This window comes from Syngnathus scovelli, chromosome 3 (assembly GCF_024217435.2).
Source record: "Syngnathus scovelli strain Florida chromosome 3, RoL_Ssco_1.2, whole genome shotgun sequence".
Taxonomy (NCBI): domain Eukaryota; kingdom Metazoa; phylum Chordata; class Actinopteri; order Syngnathiformes; family Syngnathidae; genus Syngnathus; species Syngnathus scovelli.
The window spans coordinates 23,873,068-23,895,580 of NC_090849.1; the positions used below are offsets into that span (position 1 = coordinate 23,873,068).

The following is a 22,513-nucleotide window of genomic DNA, read 5'->3' on the forward strand; positions in this document are numbered from 1 at the left end:
GGAATTGAAGAAAGTTTGTGAATGAACAATTTGTAAAATAAGAAAATGTTTTGTGAATGTTTCTATCATTTTTCAAGCTAGTCTTAATGCTTAGAATGTATAAAATGAGCTAAATAAATATATTTATTACTCAAATTGTACTACGTATAATCAGATTAGAAACAACAATATCAATAACATTTTATTATTTTATCATTTTATTATTTATCGAATGGATCCGACCATAATATATGAAAGCTACTTAAAAAGGACTACAAAAAAAAAATCACTCATATGCAAAAGAAGAATGCCGTGGTACTCCAGCGGGATGTGAAAATGCGGATAATGCAAGACTATTGAAATGTGTCAAAGTAAAGCATCTACTCAAGGAGCAAGACCAGGGACACTGTTGGCTTTGCAGACTGTTTTCAGTTATCCTTCTCATTCCACGCCACAAAAGCACTTCAATTAGAGTAAGAGATGGCGCGAGTGTGATGTGAGAAAGAAAAGGAGAGCGGAGACAAGAGAGGAGACGGACAGGCAGCATGAATGGGGACGAGAGAAGAGCGAGTGAACTATTTTTCTCCGTGTGACCTCCCCTCTCACTCTCTGTCTGTCCGTCTGTTTGTCTCTCGCCTCGCTCCTGACCCTCTCCTGGGCTCAACTGATAAAATAGGGTCTTCATGCGCTGAGGGCTCTTATGGCGCTCTTACAGAGCTGTTGGATCTGCCCGTCACACACGCACTGGCGCTTGAATCAAATCATTTTTTTGCTTTGACTTGCAAGCAGGAATTTGAGATACAGTGCAAGCGTTGTATGGTGACAGCAAACTCAACTCGCTTCATAATTAGCAGTAATTCTTCAGAAAAGAGCCTTCAAGCTAACTGAAAAAACACCTTTGACAAGCTAACAATTAGCATTGGTATTCAGTTTTATAACCCTTTAATCAACCATAAATTTGGAACACAAACGGTGGAGCAACACATGTACACGTGAAGAGCAATATTATAGAAGGTTATTTTTTTTCATTACGTTTTTTCATGGAGCAACTGGAAGAGATGATTATCACTTCCATAATTTTAGTTCAGCGTGTGAAATGAAAAATGAGGAAAAACACGACACCATCAATATGACACATTCACCTGCGTACAAACACGCGCTTAAACTTCTTGTTTTATTTTGGAGAGTCCGAGATAAAAACAAGGCTGGAGAGCAAAAAGTAAATAAACAACTTTGCAACAGCGTTCATTTTTCGGAAAGTTAGCCATGAAGCGCAGACTGAATGATGAGCTGTGAAACAAGGTCACGGAGTAAATTTAAGTTCCAAGTGAAATACAAGAGCCATTAGCCGCTGCTCTCTGGCTGCCCCGGTCTCAATAACCCAAATCAAGCAGTTCCACTTTGTATTGGCGAACAGACTGTGGCTGCTTCCAATTGAGAAACACACACACACACACACACACACTTTCCCTACTCTCAACTAGATAATACCAAGTGAAAAACTAGGCCTGTCCACTGCAGACCTAATTAAAAGTAAGAATTAATGGAGAATGGAGAATTCGGAGGGAGCAAGTGGAGGAAAAAAAAGGGAGGAGGGGCGCGTTTGTTGGTTCAAATGCACACTTTTTCTCTATTATTCAAATGAGCACCCTGCATCTTTTCCCCCCCGAAAAACACAGAGACAAATTTAGCGTCCGGCATAAATCCACTATAAAGAAGACTTAAACTCACTCTGTGAACATAGCGTAATCCCTCAAACCCCAAATTACACTTTATCTCTGGCTGAATTCATGCTGCTGCATTATGTGCCACAAACATTGTGCACATGATTAAATGCAATCAGTCAAATGCTGAACTTACTGGCAGTCTAAGAGAGGATAGGAAAATGAAAATAAAGATGTTGTGCACCCAGAAAGTATTCAGTAAATAATAAACAAAAATGAAGCAGGGCTGTCTTTATCGAGTATTTTTAGGATTGATAAATCTATGCATTAAATAAATAAATTTTGAAATAAAAAAATAATTAATTAAAATTTTGCATGAACGTGCATTACAAAATATTTTATTTGGTATTATTAAGTGATTAAAAATAAATAACAATTAAACAATAACAGACAAGAAGGATTAATGTACTGCTAATGTGTTACCGCTGCGGTTATTATTTTGCAAAGTAAAAGCAAATGTTTACAAATGTCTTGTTTTGATTCAACACTAACAATCTGTTTGGTTTTCATAAATGATTTAAAAAAATAATGAATAGTTACTTCGACATTACAGGATTTAAACAATTCCAAGGTAAGAAATAAATTTGACTGATTTGATAATCGATGACGTCTCGATTAATCGATTAATTTGGACATTTTGGCTCAAGTGCAATTAATTTCTTCCCAAATCCCGCTGCTGGGACGCAACGTTGCCTTCCTACCTGTGACATCTGCAGCCATCAAGCCCTCAGCCCGGATGACTTTTACTTGCACCACGCCGACGTCTTTCAGGTTGCGCAACGACCTCCACAAGCTCTGAAACGGCACGAGGACAAGGGGTGAAAGGTCAAAGAGGCCAGCAAATTAGCATTTAAGAGAAAGATGGGTCAATAGCCTGACATTTCATTAAGGGAGGAAAAGGGTAGAAAATGTCCTTTAGCAGCCCTTATTTGAAAATATAGAGCTGGCATTTATAGCTCGCTCCAACGGGAGGACAAATGAGCAGATTCCCTTCCAACAGTAGCTATGCCATCTCGTTTGATACACTTTTTTACTTTGTACTTTTAAGTCGAATTTATTTGATACATGTGAAAAGGGTCATGCAAATAAATTGCTTTCACCGGGTTAACTTGTGAGTTAGCCTGACAATAACGGGAAGAAGCTCAGGCAGGAACACTAATAATAGTGAGATTCACGTGAGGACACGCGTTCGCCGAGGCGTGAATAGCAAGGTTTGGATATTTACACATAGAAACACACCAGCACTTTAGTCTGGCTTGACGCCAGAAGGACTCCAGTGGAGAAAAGAAACACAATCGACACTCTCGAGCGGAGGACTCAAAAGTTTACTCACACATTCAGTGCAAAGTCTTTCCTGGTAGGTTGCTATTATATCACAAGCATCTGTCTGTGCACCACAGGTTTAAGATTGAGGTGTTTTTTTTTAATTACTATGAAAAATGAACACTTTGAAACTGTCATTTGAAGTTGCTTCCAATTAGGCGGCCTTCTGACAACTAGCATCAGCACAATGTAAGAGTGTTGTTGATATAAAAAAAAAAAGTCTACACACCCCTGGGGAAAAAAATTTGGGATTTGAAAAAATGTGAATCATTTAAAAATATTTTTATATTATTATTTATGAAAACATATTATTTAATTATTTTTTTTCCTGTCTGAGAGGCCAAGTAAAAAGTGAAGCGCATGAAGTTTGAATGTGATGGGTTAGAAACATTTTATTTCAGTTCCCCACTCAAAACTTTGAAAGAAATTAATGGGGTTAAGTTACACGAGTAATCGGTCACATTAATGGTGAAAAAGTTTTCTTATATTTATAACACAATTATTTAGGCCCTAAAAAGCTGGCATTTGAACAGGGGTGTGTAAACTTTTTCTATTCACCGTATGTAAATGAAAGGGGCATGTAAGAAGCAGATTGAACAGGAAAGAGATATTTGTTCAAATCCGGTTTAATTCAAAAGTACACACACACACACACAGGTGCTTTTGTTCATGCCCAAACACTCAGGTACACCGAGGCCAAATTGAGGAGCATGTCGGCGCGTCTTAAAAGCAAGTGGAAATGCACTTCACTTCAATTTATTTCTCTCTCTCGCTGGCAATAACCCTGTCCATCCCCACAGGAGTAATTATAATTTAAATCTCAGAGTCAGGCCAGGCTACAGACTTAATTCATTATTACCAACTCTGTCAGACTCTGCCTGTTTCTGGCGATATCATTGTCCAAAAGCTCTGTAAAGGAGATGAGAGGGGAGAGAATGAGGAGGGAGGGAGGGAGGGAGGAAAGGAGGGAGGGAGGTGGGGAAGGAGGGAGTGAGGGAGAAGTAGAGAGTGTTTAAACAGGCAGGGGTAACTCTTTGTTTTAGGGCACGCAAATATACAAATGCTTGTTGGGAGAGGAGATAAAGAGAAAACAAGTCAAAGGGAGGCCATGGAGGAGGAAAACTTAGGGCTGACGAGCATTAACGATAATAGGACCGAGAGAAGGTTCCCCCCGGAAACTTTCATTTGGTGCCGTGACCCGGATACTGTTAGTACACAACCTGGGTCATGTGGATCACGAGAGAATGAAGAAAGCATTGACTGAGAAAGTTAACTAAGGCAGCAACGGTAATTATTAAAAAAAAAAAAAAATTCAAGGTAAGGATTTTTTTTTAACAGTTCTCAAAATTAGTCACGGATGAAAAACGTGTTTTGATTTAGTACCAAAACTCCGGGAGAATTGACACCTATCCACACAAAAAGTAAACAACACAATGTGGGGAAAAAAAAAAAAAGAACCGATCCAATCTGTGAGCCCGCCGGGGTATTTTTAGTTTGCAAACCACACTAGCAAAATCAACCCTTTGTCACACCATATGTGCAACCCGGCAGGGTTCGATAATGATCATTGATTGGTGTAAAAAAATAAATAAATAAATGCTTCCAATCAAATTTGACTTCACATAGTAACACACTTTCACTCCGACTTGTTTCTGCCATATCTTTTTTTAACACGTTATTAAAGGTTTGAAATGTTGACCTTTGAAAACTACTCATGTAAACCAATGGTCAATCTCATGCAAAAACTTTATTTTTAAATGCTGCCTTTAAGACAAAAGGAGTGCTTTGGCGTTAAACGAAAATAAAAAAAGTTTTTTTGCATTGCTGCATTTCATTTCGGCTTCATTCAAGTGTCAATTCATGTTTGTCCATATGAGCCCTGTGATTGGCTGACCCTGCCTCATGATTTACCTCAAATATGTGAATGTTCATATCCTAAAATGTTGCCCTGTATATATTAGCAGTTCTACGCCCCATATTCGTCGTTATTTCATTGATATCGGGCAAATTACGTAATACCCATCATGGAGTTGGATACACGCTGAGAGGTTTTCACTTCATCTACGTCCGTCTTTCAGCTTGTTATCTGACCGTCTGTCTGCTGGTGTGCGTGTGCAGAGGTGGCGGCGCTCTTCAGCGGAGGTCACCGCGTCCTCCTCTTCCCCCCCCCCCCTCATCCACTCTTCTCGTGGCCACCCCAGGCCCATTAAGAGCCATTAGTGTGTGTGCTCCTTTGCCATCATAATACATAAATCTCTCGCTCTCTCGTCGGGGCTGTCTCGCTGCACGTCTGGGAAGCGGTAATTAGCGATGAAGGAAAGGTTACGCTGAGCAATAGCACATCCAAGGCAATTGTCACCAAGTGGCTGTATTGCATAGAAACATGCGGCTGCATTTTAAGTAGTTGCCGCTTCTTACTTACACTCACTGTAGCTACTGTATGATGAAGTTCAGCACCATTTAAAAAAGTTCATCAGAGCAATCATATTAGATCAATGCCTTTTTTTTTTTGTTAAAATTGAATTAACTACACGTAATATGAATGCGTGTGTTTTATCCGAAAGACAGATTTGGACAAAGCAGATTAGCAATTTTTTTGGACAGAATTATTCGATATTAGCGGTGGTACTTCAATTGACGTTTTGGTTTTTTTTTTGTGGGGAAAAAGAACTATTATTATTTTAACAGGTGGATCGCTTCCAGACCCTTTTTGGTCATGTAACAGGAGGGTCACATTGGATAAAGAGATGATGATGCTGAGTGAGCTACTGTGATGGGAAGGATGGTAGAAAGCAGGTGATGGTGAAGAGGGGGGGGGACCAAGGCAAGAAAATTGGGCCTTCAGCCGAGCAGAAAGGCGGCGGCGCTACGAGTTGTGAGAGAGGTGAAATAGCTTTTTCTTTTCATTTTACACGCCTTCCCTTCCAGTGCCACCCTCAGCCTTTACCTCTCGCCCCCTATTACACACACATTCCACACCCTCTTTTTTTTTTGTGAGCGCGGAGGGACGCAGTGGCTTTCTCGGTCATAGAGCTCCCCCCTCTGATCACATGCCGTCACTGCACTTAGGAGGCCAGTGGCCTGCTTCCCGCGGCCAATAATACGTGGTTAAGAAGGTCGAGGAACATTCGGACCACATTCTTATTGATTTATCCCTTCCAGTGACATGAAAAATAACAACTCACATATCTCTGCTTGATCTGCAGTCGCTCATGCGGGTCGTCCAGCACGTTGACCGACATGTCGGAGATGGAGACGGCAGCGGAGGCCGTGAGCGTCACCAGCATGACCAGCACGCCTTCACCTTCCTCAAGTAACAACTCCAGCTTGTGTGTGTGTTCTTTACTGAGGAGGGACAAGTCGATTGTACACCTGAAGGGCACACATAAAAGTCGTGGTGAAATCATCTCGGCAAACTGAATCGTTTATGAAATACATATGATCAAAATGTATTGTCGCTCTAACAATGTTGGGCCATGGGGTGGACAAGGAAACAAAAAAAATTAAAAACCCAAATAATTATTTGGAAAATTATGATAAACATTCACCACATGTTCCCTTCGGGGGACAGAGGGAAATGTGAAAGAAAATTCCCAAAAGTCAATTATCTGGCCTATTTCAGGGGTGGCCAGTGCCCATGCGAGCCCCCCTTTAGCTCCGCCAGTGCTTGGACAACACTTTTTATTTGTACATACATAAGGTCTGTCTCAGAAGAACATAAGAGATCCTTGTACTTTCCCATGAAGTCGTCTTTCTTGCCAGCATCTTTGTCCCAGACAGTAATGTCCACGTAGCCTCCTTGCTCCTCATACATGTGGAAGTCAAACTGCTCTCTCCATTGAGGATTCAGCGTTTTGGGAATCGTCTGGGGGTCCGCAAACAAAAGCGCAATGCAATCAATTGTGTCAATTGCAATCAAAGTTAGCGACGTGTTTGCTTACCTTGCTCTTGTACTTTTGGTGGCCCATCCTAAATTTAACATAAGGGTCACTCCGGCCGTTGTCATCCATGGGCTGGAGGCCGCGACCTTCGATCAGACTGATGCTGACGATCCCCCGCCACAGCTGAGCTTTTCTGTGTACATCCGACAGCCGCATACTCTGACACTGTCGTGGGCAAACACATCCACACATATATTAGAAAGAAATCGAATTTAACGAAATAAAATTGACTTAACTTGACATTGATATCCGGTACCATCGAGGACTTGCGAAAAATCAGATTTTTTCTTTTGCCTTAGGTATCGGCAGCCTTCGTGAGTACTCAATACCTTAAAATAATGGCCCGATACCAAAATCTGGCATTAGTACTCAGCCCTCCCCTAATTAACACAGACTTAAGGCATTTTATTGACAGGGAAACTGCAAATAATAATGAACATGAAACACATGAAAACACAAAGGGACGAAATCAAATTTCAAATAGCTATGAAAAATAAAAATCATTCATTTGGCTCGTCTAATCCAGAATAGCACAAAGACGTTTCTAATTTTAGTTTTTCTAAAATGACGAGCCAACCTATTTAAATCAGTTTTCTCACCACTTACAGGCCTATTTAACCTCTCTTTGAATCATTACAATATCCTTCACCGCAACAAATTCCTCCCTCCCCCTCTTTTCATCCATCTTCTTTCCTTGTTAGGGCGAATTTATTAGCATAGCTTTTGTTTTGCAGATGAATTTCATTAAACTCCCAACAAACCCTGCCGCACAAGCGCAGCCCTTTGATCTGGAGACGGAGCTTCTTAATTTCTATTCTCCAGACATTAAACGCGGCGAATGGCTCCTCGCCGTTCATCTAACCTCCCGTGCAGCGACTTCCACGTCTGCCGATTTCTACAAGTGAATTGATGCTATGTGGCCGTGTATGCTAATGATCGGAGGTCGCCGTGATGTTGTACTCGAGCAATAATCTCATCGCTTTATTGTTTTGTAACTACATACTTCTGGTTGCTGGAGGAGAAAAAACAAAAAAAAAGTGCTGTTTACTTTGGGAATCTCCGCGCCAGAGCACAGCAGGACGCCCGATGATGTTCAGGGGGCTGGAATTGTCGAAAACAAATCTACTTTTATAATATTCGTACACAGTTCAACTTTTCGAAGCCCTTTGGAGGAGAACTGTGTTTGAAGTGCCAAAAAAAGAAATTGCCTAGTGGTGAAGATAGAGACCTGGATTTAATCTTGCCTCTGACTCATAATTACTATCGCAAACTATTTCTTGACGAGTTTGCATCTTCTAATGTATGTTCATGGCTTCATTAAAAAATAGTTGGTGTAAAAATAAAACCGTCTGCAGCCATGCAGAGGAGGCAAGAGGGAGGCGAAGGGGGGAGTCAAGAGCATCGCCTTTTCCGGGAGGGGTTGCAAGTTCGTTAGTGTTTGCGCGTATTCCCGGCTCGCAGGCGGGGTGGCCCATTTTGCAGACTTCAAAGGAGCAATACAGCAGGACGTCGGCCCGGCCTCAACCAGGCAAGCTCCAAATGTGTCTCAAAATTAGGAGTCGAGACCAAAAAGAGTGAAGCTTTTCTGAAATCTAGCAAGAATCACTTTTACCATCTTGACACGGCCATTTTAAACCAAGTGAGAAACTGGACTTTGTATATACAATGCAAAACAAGATTTATGGCATGCATGAGTCAATATGCGGAAGCAGAAAAGGGAAAAACGTGCTTCTCGATGTTCACCTAACGACCACAAGGAAGGAGACGTAAACGACGATCCTGCATCGTCAATCAGCATGCTTATAAAATGATTTCCCTAAGCTCCCTGGAAATAAAACGGCTTTATTTTCTGGCACAGCAGCTGCAATAAACAAACCAAGGGGGTTTAAAAGCCATCAAAATGTATTTTATAACTTACTAATCATTTCAGAAGTATTTTGTGTGATTGTGTTAGTATATTGCAGCTTGTGGAAAATAAAGTGATGACGGTGCAACCGTGGAAGAAAAAATGACAAGAGCACAGAGGGATGAGAAGATAGAGGAAAGGAGACAATCCATCCATGTACCAGGAGGAGACCAGTGAAAAGTGCACAGGTTAAAAGGGGGGACATGCGGTTTTAGTTTACCTTACTAGATCGTTTCCAGTTCCTTCTCAAAAGCATGGTCTGTGAATGAGACAAAGCCGTTACAGCACCCCCCACTGTTTCCAAATTGAAGCTGCAGGGGCACAGGTTAGCTGCTGTGAGGTGTTGTGATGCTAGTTGTGGCCTGAGTGACAGCGTGGGAGGTGGTGAGGGGTAGATTAGCAGAGTGAGGCATCTGTCAATCATGCATGGGAATAAGGCAGGAGCCATTTGCCTTGTGTTGTCAAACACAAACATGCACACATAGAAATGTTTTTTTTTAATTGCAGTAATGCTTGATTATTATGGTCAACACATTCTTACTAAATTTGTTAATCACATAAATTACTTTTATTGTGCCGATTCCAAATGTGTTTTCTCTAGCACGCCAGGTTTTTTTATAATAATTATGTCATACAAAAAAATAAAATATAATAGTATTATATTTAGTGATATTTATCCAAATAAATGTAATAATAATATATTTTGTCATATTTATTAATTAAGGTTCGGTTTAGCAACAGGTGGATTTTTTTTTTCCTGAAAGTCATAGCTATAGATTACAACACTTTTTAATTTAATATAAGCATGGATTATCTTTTCAATTTAATTTGAGTCATCTCTGACTCGGCCATGAAGCCTCATCCATAACAACAGATAGCGCAGGCGGGTAAACCCTTGTACTCATTTTCTTCTCAGTTGGAAGGATCCAAAATGGTGCTTAACCTAAATCGAGTTTATTTGTTCAGTCAAGTGTGGACTCTCTGAATTGCAGAACTAAATAAACAGCAAAATCAAGACATCAGATCAAACAGAATAAAGTATTTCCCCCATGAATCCCGCCTTGTTCTGGGTCGACCATGCGGGGGTCCAATTAGGCAGACAAATAATTGAACAGAAATAAATGCAAGTCGGAAGCATCTAGCGCATGAGCAAACATCCGGTCCTCTTTGAACGAGAAACTTTTACACCCACGCCTTAATTACACTGGCATACGCGCTTGCAGATTTGAGTCGTTTCCACTAATTGAGCTCGAATCAAGCGAAAACTTTCAGGTCAAGAACCAGAGCGAGGAACAATCACGTTAACGGCTTTCTTACTGCATCTCTCATGTCGCCCTCACGCGGTGATAAAGTGACGGAAAGGTCCAAGCTGCCGAGATTGTGGTCTGGATAATGCGGGTCCTTTAGGTCCAGGGTAACTTCCAGCGTCCTACAAGGGAGCATAGAAATATTTTTGATTTATATTTTTTATATAGTTTGTATTATTAGCAGTGCAAAGAGGTCATATGCATGCACAGACAAAACAACATTGTTTGTGAAGGTTCATACTGTCTTCTTAATATTGATTCAAGTAATATTGTATAATATATTGTATAAAATACACAATTGATAAATTTAAAAAATAATTTTGTAAAATTTGGCAAGGAAGAAGTATGAATTATTTATAGCAGTGTTTCCACGAAGCGTAATGTTATGTAAAGAAGAAATAAATAAACGGTCGGAGCATGTGGTTCCAAATGTTACCACAAGAGGGAAGCAAAGGATTGTTTTTAACCACAATCGAGTTAAGTGGAGCTCTGTGTACATAGAGTCCTTTTAATTAAAGGAAATGATACATGCACGTAAACAACAATATGGAGAATAGGTAAGTGATGAGTAACTTCTGGTTATAATTCAAAAGATAAGAATATGCAAATTTGAGTATATAAATGGAACTAAACATCACAACGGTCACGTTTCATCGGTGAACGTGACAGCACACGCAAAAACCGTGGCCCCAAATTCAAATTATAGAATGTCGCTCAAATTTGAAAACCAAAAAAGCAGACCTATGATGTTCCAGAGACTCCAAGTAGAGATACGCCGAGCCCATGAAGTCATCCTGGAGTCCAAAGTCATAGTCAAAAACCTACACAAAGTGCAACAGTAAGCAAAGGAAAGCTCAAGCGACATTTTTCTAGCTAAGCCTGTCATGTACATTTGATGCTTGACAAACAAGCGGTACCTTGACGTACAGCGGGTCCCTCAGGCTTTCCACCAGGAGACTTGCTCTTTCATCCCACACGGGATTGAGGTTCTTATGGATGGTTTTACTCCTGAACACCTCCTTCCCTTGAATCTTGAACTTGACATATGGGTCACTGGTACCTGGGAGAGGAAATTTGCACAGGATCAGAAAAACTGTTTCACAGGAAATACAAATAATTGCGTCAAGCTAGTTTGTAAGATTTAGTAAGCGCATTTTTGAAGGACCAGCCTGGTTGCAATATGCACCGTTGCACTAATCTTACTCAAATAAAAAAAACGATTCCCTAGATGATTGACAGACAGATTGAATCTATCCGGCAGAAATCAATGCTCCCTTTGGTTGTGTGTTTTAGAATACTAAGCAGTAAGTTAAGTGGGAAAGAAGCATGCCGTTTGTTTTCACTGCCATTATCCGCTGTGACAAAAGTGATTACCAGAGAAATAGCGAGGGGAGGAAATGAATCCTATTATCAAAGCATTCCCACTCTGGTGTTTTCCTTGCACTCAGCATCTTCAAGGCAAAAGTGGTAGCAAATAGAAAAACATGACTCCTTATAATCATGCCCATCTGCTGTGTGGCTGGAGAGCTACTTGGTTGCATCTTAAAAGTCATAAAATCATATGCTGTGTAAAAATGGAGCTTGACTCTTTTTATTTTTCCACATTAAAGCGGATTGAGTCACCAAAACAGTACATTCCTGGAGTGCTACTCAATTTGGCACGAGTAGGCAATTAAATAAAACGACAGCATTTTCATAATAGGGGGGGTGATCAAATTAAATAGAAGCAATTAACAAAATCCCTTTTATTTTGCTCGATTGACTTGATGGGCACCACAAAGAGAACAAAATGCAAAACATGATGCTCCTGTTTATCTCAAACACCCAAAAGGCACACACTTGTAAAGTCCCTTCAAATGCGCATGGCGTTTTATGACTGGGTCATATTTTAGTGGCATGTCATTGCTGCTCTCGAGTATTTTAGGCACGTACACATGCCAGGCTTGCTTCAGTGCGGGCTGGCCAATAGGGGGCGATAGTGAACCAATAAACAAACAAATAGATAAATAAGTAAATACATGCAAGAATGAATGAATAAATAAATAAATGAATGCACAAATGCACGAATGAATTTCTATATAACACTCTTTTTCCCAGACTGATATGAGTAATGTTCACTTTGAGTACCAATACCATGAGTACTTTTGATATACAAATGCAATTTTTTTTGTTGCCATAAGTATCGGTGGCTGGTATCGACAGCCTTCCGCAAGTACAGAAACCTCAGGATCTGACCCAGCATGGACTAAAATAAGAATGGCTGATTTATATATAAAAACAGCAGTAATTTTTTTCACATAGCAGTCACTTAAGTACATGTATTTAAAAAAGTTCTTAAACAGTGTCCTAAATAGGGATGATTTTCTCTACAGTCCATATTGCCCATGGCTTTCATCCTTTTTTGTGGCAGACAGAATGCATTATAGCAGACAGTGATAAAGTCGCTGCACACAAAAGTGTCTCAACGGTGTGATTTGGCACAGAAAGCACATCCTCTGCTCGGCTTTTCCGAGGATTTAGTTATTGTCACGTCCTTTCCGTCTTCGGGTCCTGAGAGATTGCACTTTCGAGGGTGGAGGAGAGTGGAAGTTGCGATGCTGGCTGAGGTGCTTGAAATGGAAAAGTCTGATGTGCAAGCTGAATAGTTGGTTCAGCGCAACAGATTGAGAATCACAGAGAAGGAAAAAGATTGCCCGGTGTATTCCGAGAAGTACAGTGGATATAAAAGTCTACCTCGGTTTGGATACAATTTAAAATAATAATAAATGATTTTCACACTTTGAATGTCACAAGGATGTCATGAAATGCTATTTAACAGCTGACAAGGGAAATAAAAGTGAGGAAATAAAATAAATGGGAGCTAGCTTGGAACTTTACTCAGCAGCCACATTTGCTTGACTTGTGGCCAAAGTCCCCTGGTATTCTTCTTCATGACAGCAGTTGAAAACACACATAAAGCTAAACTATTTATTGCTCCCGAAATACTTTAAGAGCAGCAGCCGGGAGAGAGTTCACCTCTGAGACGACGACAAAACCGAAATTACAGAAAAAGTCCGACAAAGAGAGTCTATGACCATGATTCCGTGGATTAATTATTCAGCTTTTTCATTTTCATCATCAATCTGTAATTCCAATTACATTCTCGTGATCAATAGCTCTCTTTGCCTGCACAAGGCAGACAAGCGGTCTTAAAATATTAACAGACGATATATAAAGATGTAATCATCATGGACTAAAATAAGCTTCATTCCTTCCTGAGGGGAAATGACTATATCATAAGTTTAATTTACGAGAATGAGATTTGAATTTTTGTACAAGATGTAAATACGCAAAAGAATGACTCTTTGCATCCTGCATTGTAAATGTGTCACTCGTCTATTGTGGTGTGTGTGTGCGTGTGCGCCATGTCAGGCCTGACAGATGGCTGCAGCACTCGGGGTATCTTATTACCCACAATGCAAGAGGTGCAGTAGGACATATTGGTCAGGGCTGAACTACAAGTCATTCCACGGTCCAGTACCGACAGATCCAATACAATTAAGGTAGTCAGTCACGCGCTTGGCTTATTTTTAAAAAATGCCGGATCATTAACGTTCATCAGTGCGCAAGATACATTTGTTGTGGTCAGGTCTATTAAAATAATATTGACTCAGGAGCACTGGACCTCAAAGGTAGTCCGGCGAACTTCATACAGGGGAGTTCATTTGTGCCTGTTGTCATGGTGACGCCTATAGAGTGAAAACATTTTTCGGGCCCAGTGCACAGTTCGTCTAATTGTCCACATGGGTGGATTTTTCTTTGTTTTGGTATTTTCGCAATTGAGCAAACTTGGAAAGGGGCGTTTGCGCCGTTGTGGGTTAGCTTCCCGGTTAGTATCTCGTTCCCTTTAAAATAAGGGTGCGAGAGCTGCATCTTCTTTGACTATGCGGAAGTAGAAATGGACAACAAGAAGATTGTTTACATCTATAAAACCATGCCACATATCTCACTTTGTACACAACACCATATTGATTGGCAGTACGATTTAAATAAAGACAAATGGTAAAAATAAAATTCTAATCTCCCCACCTGTTCGATCTCGGATGGCCAGGTTGTTGCCTTTTTTTAAGACAATGTCCAGCTGGTACATGGCTGGACTGGGAGGCGCAGGCTCTGCATTACAAGGATCCACGATACTGGTGCCCTGTGGGGACAAGATGAAGTTTAAAGTCACATACTGTATAGTTTGTCAAACTTTCTTTGCATTTTTAATTCTCTTCACAGAAGATTAGAGGTAGATAATTGTCCTTTGGAGGATCTTCTCGCTTTAACTTTGTGGGGGAACCCCCAGCCGACTCTCAACACGGTTCCCCTTGGAGCTTTTAACAAGCCTCAAGATGAGTCAAGCTATTCTCCTTATGTCTTTTCTTCCTATTCATCAGACAGCATGTGGGCTATCATGCGTAGCGCTAAAGCTAAAAATAGCAATATAAGAAAAGAAAAAAAAGATTGAATAAAATCCCTGAGAAGCACCAGGAGACCAATAAGAGACAGGAATTGGTCCCTATTGAGACATGTTAGGGAGCAGACTTCTCAGAACTGCCAGAAAGGAGGCTCGGGATGCAAGGGACCAAAACGTCCAAATTGGCAGAGTAAATCTCTGGAGGGGAAAAAAAAAAAAAAGTACAAGCTGCAAATCTGAAGTGTGAGCAACCCTGTAACGTTGCTTAGAAAATAGTGCCATAGAAAATCGACGTATTATTATTTCAAAAACAGCTCAGTGACATCACAGCTGATTAACCCTATGCTATATCTTTATTTTGTGGGGGCTTTCAAGTCTGACCTTTGACCTCCATATCATATTGTAACCCAATTTCCCTCCCAATTGTATCAATTGTACCAAATGTATAGAGTCTATCTGATATAAAAGTAGTGCTTTGCCATCATTTTGAAGAATTATGTATTTTGCTTTTTGCCACAAAGCTCGGTCTAGAGTAGCTACCTTCACATAGTGGGCGAACACTAAATAGTAATGCAGCAGTGAGTCTTGCACGTTCTTCCTACACAGATGAAAGTGGCACCGCCTCTGCACTCCCAAGACACCAGCCTACACAGGATGACAGCAGTGCATATGTCTCACGCTGGCACCTTTGCTAAAAATAGCAAAGTCCAAGCAGTAAAGAGTGGAGTGTTACGTTAATGGGTGGGAGGAGACACATAAATGGTCCGGCTCGTTCATTCATAAAAATAAAAAAAATACAAATAAAAGAACGTACAGAAAGCTAACTGACTGATTTTTTTTTTTTTTTTTATGGGAGTGGGAATCTCTCCAGCGCTTTCAGACTTTGCATCCTGGCCAGTGCATCACAATGAAGTCCAATTTGCAATAATGCGCTTTAACATCGTCCAGTTACCACCGATCGGCATGAAGAGACTCCAGAGTACCATAAAAAAAATAAAATAAAAATCAACCTTTACGTAACCTTGCGGCGAACAAGTGATTTGTTTGATTGTGCTGACAACCCAGAGGGATGGAATGAATGTTTCAATCGGGCCGCAGAAACCCTCAGCGGTTGCAAAACAGCTGGAGTGCTTATTAATTATGCACTCGGCGAAAACAATGACAACTCGAAATTAGCTGAGTGCCATGAAAAGCAATGTTTTGCAACTGTGAACTGAGGGATGAAATTGAAATGAGATAGCAGAAAGTCTTTATTAATGTAGAGTTTATTCTGTACAATAAAAGGCTCATTTGATTTTTCTACACCGTCCTAACTCAGCCTTTTGGTCTTGAGTTTATCTTCTGCCTTGGAACATCGACATCAATGGGGTCAAACTAAATTTTTGTAGTTTCCTTCAGAGAGCCATTATGACTGTCAACCCAAATAAATGTATGAACGCCTCATATTATATTCACTATAAACTACAAATCAAACTGACAACTCATTTTCAAATCAGACAAGTAAAAACTGAGAAAAAAAAGATTTTTAAAAAGTGAAGCGAATTTGCAATTTTAGTAATGACTGTCTTGGCGGGCCACATAAAACGACGTGGTGGGCCCTATCAGGCCCCCGGGCCTTAAGTTTGACATCTATGATCTACATGCTTTTTTGCTTGCTACTGTGCTCTCATTCCTATCACGTTCCGCATCAAGCCTGACTTGGACGGATGTTCTCTCATAAATTAACTCCATCTTCCCAAAAGCGTCTGGCCGAGGTGGCGGAGTAAACACAATCATGAATTGCTCTGTCGGACTTGATCAAGTCTCTTCAAGCTGGTTTAATTCTTTCTCAAGCCCTGTCACACTAGCACCCTGCTTTGGTTGCACGCTATTAGAAATCGGATACAACACACCCATACCCCCCCCCCCCCACCTGTCATTGTAAACAAAAGTACACATCTCGCCAGTCACTGTTTTCTATGAATGCAACTGACCGCATAAGCAAAGCAGCTATCGAGGTGTATGGAAAATTCAGTATGAAAATCATTTCTGCATGCAAATATGAGAACATGCTAAAGTGCTGGAAACATTTTGATCCCAGACATTCCCCCCCGCCCCTCCGCCCTGAAACAATTGATATTCCCTGATGCCAAAAATGCAAACACCTACCGTGTGGCTTTGTCCTACAGTTGAATGGGGCCATGTTAACATCCAGACACTCGGAACACGCTCCTAACCTGCCGCTTGCCTTTCCCTCGCTCACCAACACAGCAAAGGCCAAGCAGATGCGACGTTCTTGAAAGCACCACCGGCACTCGGTTGCTTTTTGTCTCTCTCTCTTGCTCTCTCTCTTGCTGCCGCTCTGTCGCTCTCTTTCTCTCCCCCTGACATTCCACAATGTAAAAGACATGCTCACTTTCAACTCACAAATCTGATGGATAAATTGACAGGGAGGGGGATTGGCAGGAGGAAAACCATTCATAATTTGTGTTCTTCATCCATTTTCTATGGCACTTGTGAGCTGGAGAACATCCTAATTCACTTTGGGTGAGAGGTGGAGTGGTTGCTAGCCAACTGCGGGTAGAATATATTTTGGCAAACCAGAACTCCAAAGATGTTGATTATTTTGTTTGTCTGAAAGTTCAAATAGCAGTTAACTGATTTATGCAGCTGTCTGCAGAATTCTCCTGGCCTGGATTTATATGTGGCACAGATTTATTCACGCTTTACTTTCCATAAATCTTGTGTACATTTGTACACATGGAGGGGAAATAAATGTTGGTATTGACAATAAATTTTCTCCTGTTTAAAAAAAAAAATCTTTGTCTTGACTGCTGCAATGATATTGAGCATTATTTGAAATGCTGCCCCTAGTGGTTAACAGAAATGCTGCAAGTGTCAGCAAACTGCATCTGCTTGGTTGTGGCGTGTTCCACATTACACGTGCTGCATGCACACATTTGCTTGCACAGCTTAACATCGAATCAGTGCACAATAACATTCGCAATTCAAAAGCGAAGCTAATAAAGGCTTTGCAAGCCTGCCATCATTTTTCTAGTGCAGCGTTGTCACTGCAGCAGACTGAAGGAGGACGCAGGATTCATCAGCATGAGAGGAAGCAGGGCAACAAAACAGATGGACAAATTGGACCTCAAAGGACAAGGTGAACTTGAGCATAAATGAGAAGATCTGGTTTTTTTTCCCCACAAATAACTTGCATAATATATTCTACACTTCCAATCAATTATTCAATTAAGCAAATGTAAAGAGGCCACGGGGGAAAAGGCGCAATATATATTGAGTGTGATGAATGGAGCAACTTTACATTTGGAGATTGGCAAAAAAGTGCCGCGCATTAAATAGTCGCACCACTTTGTCTGATTATTCCTCTTCTTTGCTCTCGCCTCTCATCCAATTCCGCTCTGGCGTCTTCCATTTGATTGTTTACACCGGAATAGCTTAATCTCTTCATTTCCCCAATTCACATCTGAATAAATCTACATAAATGACACAACTTCAAATATTTCTCATTTACAGGTAAATTGACGACACTAGCGGCAATACGTGGAACTTGCCATTCATCATCAGAGCGGTGTCAGACATTTCCATACTAAGCACAGGTAGATCATTTTAGGAGAGATGGAAAAGGGCAACTTTTCAAAGGAAAACTCTCTAGTCTACACACACACACACACACAATGCGTCATCTCAGCATCCCACACTCCAGACATGGAAGCTCTAAACATCAACGTAGTAGTGACAAAGCCCATGAGTCATCATTCATTGTTTTGTAGCTGCGCCCACGTCAACACTCGTGAAGATAATTGGCTCCTGAAAACTTGACATTATCTTCAGCCACGATAATAAAAACAAAGTCTCAAGGGGTCTGTCAATCAAAACAAAACGCTTGTATTTCAGCAATGAAGCAAAAACTGAAGTGAAAAGGAATTCACACATTATACAGCATACTTCCTCTGAATATTTTTCAATGAAAATACCAGAAATGAGATGCAGGCGAAGCTCACCACTGAATCCATGGATCTTTCTGCTGAGAATAATAGAAAATTATTTTCAGCCACACCAGCATATTAACAGAGTCTCCGCACCTCCGAGTATCTTTGCAGCCAGATAGCGAGATGACATTTAAACTAACGGAGCAGGAGTCCTTCATCTAAAGTCACGATGTCTGTCCATAATGGTCATGCACACACCCACGTCGGGTCGGCCAATCACCAAGCCACGGACAGGAATAACACTTCCCCTAGAATTTGTCAAGTCACATATATCAACTCCTACATGTGGCTTGTATGTGGCCTTGAGATTAAGACGAGACAGGAAGTGAACACCAAGGATGTCACACAAAAACAAAATTATGAGTCAAATGAAAAGTTGAACATATCCTCAATCTTTTTATAGATTGGCCCGGGACAAGTGATAATGATGATTTGGAAATAGCTACCACCTGTTGTGAAAGGACGCGCTGGGGGAAAAAGGGAGCAGCAAGTTTATCTCTCAGGGGGCTTAAAAATGTGCCCCTTTGTAATGTGACAGAATTGCAACCATCACTTACTGACTCACCCGCACCAGATAAAATAGCACACATCAAAAGCCAATTCATTCATTACTGTTGGCTCGGTTTCACTTCAAGCTAGTGCCGAGTTGGAGATGGATTACTATATGACCCATATGGCTCCAATATACTCTCACCAGTCACATTATTAAGAACACAACTGACAGCGAGGCAGCTTTATTGATATGATTATTTAATACTCAAGATAGCGTGATTCACATAAGTATAGGGGGAAAAGATAATACTGGACTTACAGTTGGCCAAATTTAATTTCTGTTGGCAACTTAGTCGTTTTGCGTGCTGCACAACTGTTAAATGCTGCTTCAGCATGTTTGCTTTGAGCTCCGGGCGCCCCCAAATGACCTCAGAGAGAGAACCTTTTGGGTTTATATCCTAAGCATTTTTTCGATGTAATCAAACATGAAATGTGTGCATTATTATAATAATAATTAATTATTATTATTATTATCATCAATAATATTGTTTATATTATTATATCATTATTTCTATTAGTATTTTAATGTTAATTATTATTCAAATAATTTAATATAAAAAATAATATTTAAAAAATTAATTTATTATTATTATTATTATTATTATAATACCCTCTTGGCTGGCAACCAATCCAAAGCTTCCATCTAAATGAGCTGGGATATGCACCATCCTAATGCCACTGAAAATGAACAGATGTTATTATAAGTAGCCTACTAGGAGAAAAGAAAAATAAGCATTCATTAGTGGTGGAAATATAATATTGTGTAAAGCTAACAAAGAATGGATTTTATGGGCTCTACTTTATTATTGCTTCATGGAGGCTGCAGCAAAGCTCATTTGCAAATATTCAATATCCAGTCACCGCACAGGAGAGGTCCACATTGAGTTGCAAATGACACCAGATTAGCATGCAGCCTTTGGTCACTAGCCTTCAGCTCCACATTATGGTCTGCATGGACCTGCTCTGCCTTTCAAAACTCACAACTGGAAAAGCTTCCATGCGGAGCTCACTTTCAATCGGGTTGAGGGCGGAGGCCGGGGAAATCAATATGGAATTTGATCAAGCAGGTTTCATTACATCTTGGAAGCACAGGAGGGAGAATGAGGGCTAGCCAGCAGAGGGCGCAAATCAAAAAGACAAATTCTGTTTGGCAAGTTACAGAGCACTTATATATTTTTGATGGTGAGGGTCTCCAAGGCCTTCTGCTGGCCTAACCCTCTATGAGAAGCACTGACCTTCTTTTCCGACCTAAATATTAATTCCCCAAAGTTTATTCTCTTAATTTTATAGCATATGGCTGCTTTTCTCTATTCACTCACTGCCAAGGCCATTTAAAGACATAGTGGTGGCTTGATATTATTTTCTTCGTTTCTCCAAAAAATGGATTAAGTGGTCAACCAGAAATCAACTCATAAATTCAACGATAAAAATGGGAGTTACTTCTGTTATGCAATCGTGGCGTGTAGCTTGGGTGGTGAGAATGGTTGAGCTTCGCCTGCTCTCGGGCTCTCCCTTCTTGTTTTGTCACTGTTTTTCTTTTATTTGAGCAAATCTTTCAACATCTGCTATGGTCTAAAATAATGGCTCCCCGTAGAAGGGCGGCTTCTCCTCGTCTCTCATTGATCTCTATCTGTTCTCTCATTACTCCGACTGGCATGTCTGCCCAAGGTTTCAGCCTTCCCAGCGGTGTATTGTCTCCTTTTGACAGTTGCGTGATAAGGAAGGTTCAATAATACCCTTGCGGGCAATCATTTATTGAAAATTGGATTGTTTGCGATATGGACGACGATAAAATAGGCCAAACAGAAGTTCATGTTTTAGTGCGTGTGTACACTGAGGTGAATTTTATATTTCTCCTCAGGATGTTTGAGTGTCTCTATCAGATCACAGGAGGTCAACCAGGAAGACAATAAAAATTAAGATTATCTCTCAAGGTAATTGGTGGACAAAGGGGTAATGTATTCTTAGGCTAGCCGAGGGCAAGGACGAGATCTCCTAAATGTCCCTCACGGGATGAAGACAAACAGCTTTGACTCAAGGAGTTGAATCAAAGTCAGACAAGCGGAGGGTGGAAAAAAGTTTTTGTTTGTACGTACGTCTGACAGCAAAGTTTAGGTCAATTGGAATTTAAGGTGAAAAAATAATAATATAACGGCATGTACGTGTCAGTGCTGCATTGAATCTTAATTCTAGAAACACCACGGTGACATTTCTAGAAGGAGGCCGCATGCTACTGGCAGCCGTTCAAGTTTAGAGGATTTACACAAGCTGCTCACTTTCCTCAAGCCACACATGCCAAAATGCCATCCATGTATGTCAGACAAACATTTTCCAACGGATCCTTTCCATGCATATTTTATGTCGGTACAAACTTCATGGACACGGTTTGTCCTGCATTATTTAATCCGGGGGTGAATTGATTATATCGATCAAAAGGAAAATCAATTAGGAAGACCCGAACCCTCATTTCTGTTTGCCAGGCATCGCAGTACTTCATCATGAGGCAATAGCTACTCAGAAAAAAAGGAAAAATCTTGACACAAAAACCCACTTTGCTGCTTCATACAGCGCGAGCTGAATATTTCCGATTTAATCCTAACGGGTGGACCCAAAACAAATCTCAGAGCTCTAAATACGTTGTTATCTCCATTACGACACACATTTGTTCCTCTTTTTTTCCGTTGCTGCCACTATTTTGCTTTGAAAGTTATATTGTGATGAAATTACCCCCACAAATAACTGGAAGATAAACTTTTTTTCCCGTTCACCACAAACACACCACTCTACACTTCTTCAATATTAATGCAATATCATTAAAAATAAAGACACGCGCCAGTGTGAGCATGATGTATTATTTAACTCAACCGACATGCGCAGCAATGACGGCACGAGATCAATGCGAGTGAAGCCCTCTTCAGTTGAGTGCATGCGGCTAAGAGAGATTTAATGGCTAGCAGCTAGCGTACTTAATTGTTAAATCACTTTTGGACAGCTGTCTGGATGATGCTAGACACTTTGAGTGGCACCAAAAAGGTGCAAATTAAAAAGGCAGCAAAAAATACCAACGCGACAATTTTTGTTTCCTCACATTTTTCATGAGCTTAAGGCAAAAATTGAAATGTGGAGTTACTCGGGGGAGCTCAGGTTAGAATATTTGTGACCATGCAATATTTTTCACTATTTTTACTTTTCAAGCTTAGTAAGACTTGAGGGATCAGATTTCTATTTCTGTGATGATGTAACCGAAGCAAGAATGTGGACCGCCTTCCCCACAGCAGCGTGTAACCAGGATGGTGACCAACATGAGAAGGTGCCAGGCTGTTGTGCCTCTTCCACATGCTACTGGGG

The 22,513-nt window shown here is 40.6% G+C and overlaps 1 protein-coding gene across 15 annotated transcripts in view; it reads right to left on the minus strand.

The window, feature by feature from the left end:
- The window catches only part of mctp1a (multiple C2 domains, transmembrane 1a), a 64,907-nt gene that overhangs the window by 36,342 nt on the left and 6,052 nt on the right, over nt 1-22,513 (minus strand). For 11 of the 15 annotated variants that reach the window (XR_007490280.2, XM_049762185.2, XM_068650140.1 and 8 more), the window contains 9 exons: nt 14,249-14,363; nt 11,098-11,240; nt 10,922-11,001; nt 10,191-10,302; nt 9,094-9,132; nt 6,968-7,132; nt 6,761-6,891; nt 6,212-6,398; nt 2,405-2,498 (listed from right to left, as the gene is read on the minus strand). Coding sequence is in view for 14 of the 15 variants with exons in the window: in XM_049762185.2 (XP_049618142.1) it covers nt 2,405-2,498; nt 6,212-6,398; nt 6,761-6,891; nt 6,968-7,132; nt 9,094-9,132; nt 10,191-10,302; nt 10,922-11,001; nt 11,098-11,240; nt 14,249-14,363 (1,066 nt within the window). In the remaining variant the exon portion in view is untranslated. Of the gene's footprint in view, nt 1-2,404; nt 2,499-6,211; nt 6,399-6,760; nt 6,892-6,967; nt 7,133-9,093; nt 9,133-10,190; nt 10,303-10,921; nt 11,002-11,097; nt 11,241-14,248; nt 14,364-16,769; nt 16,969-22,513 lie in introns of those variants that run through there. The other 4 variants (XM_049762193.2, XM_049762195.2, XM_049762196.2 and 1 more) reach the window with 4 other exon arrangements.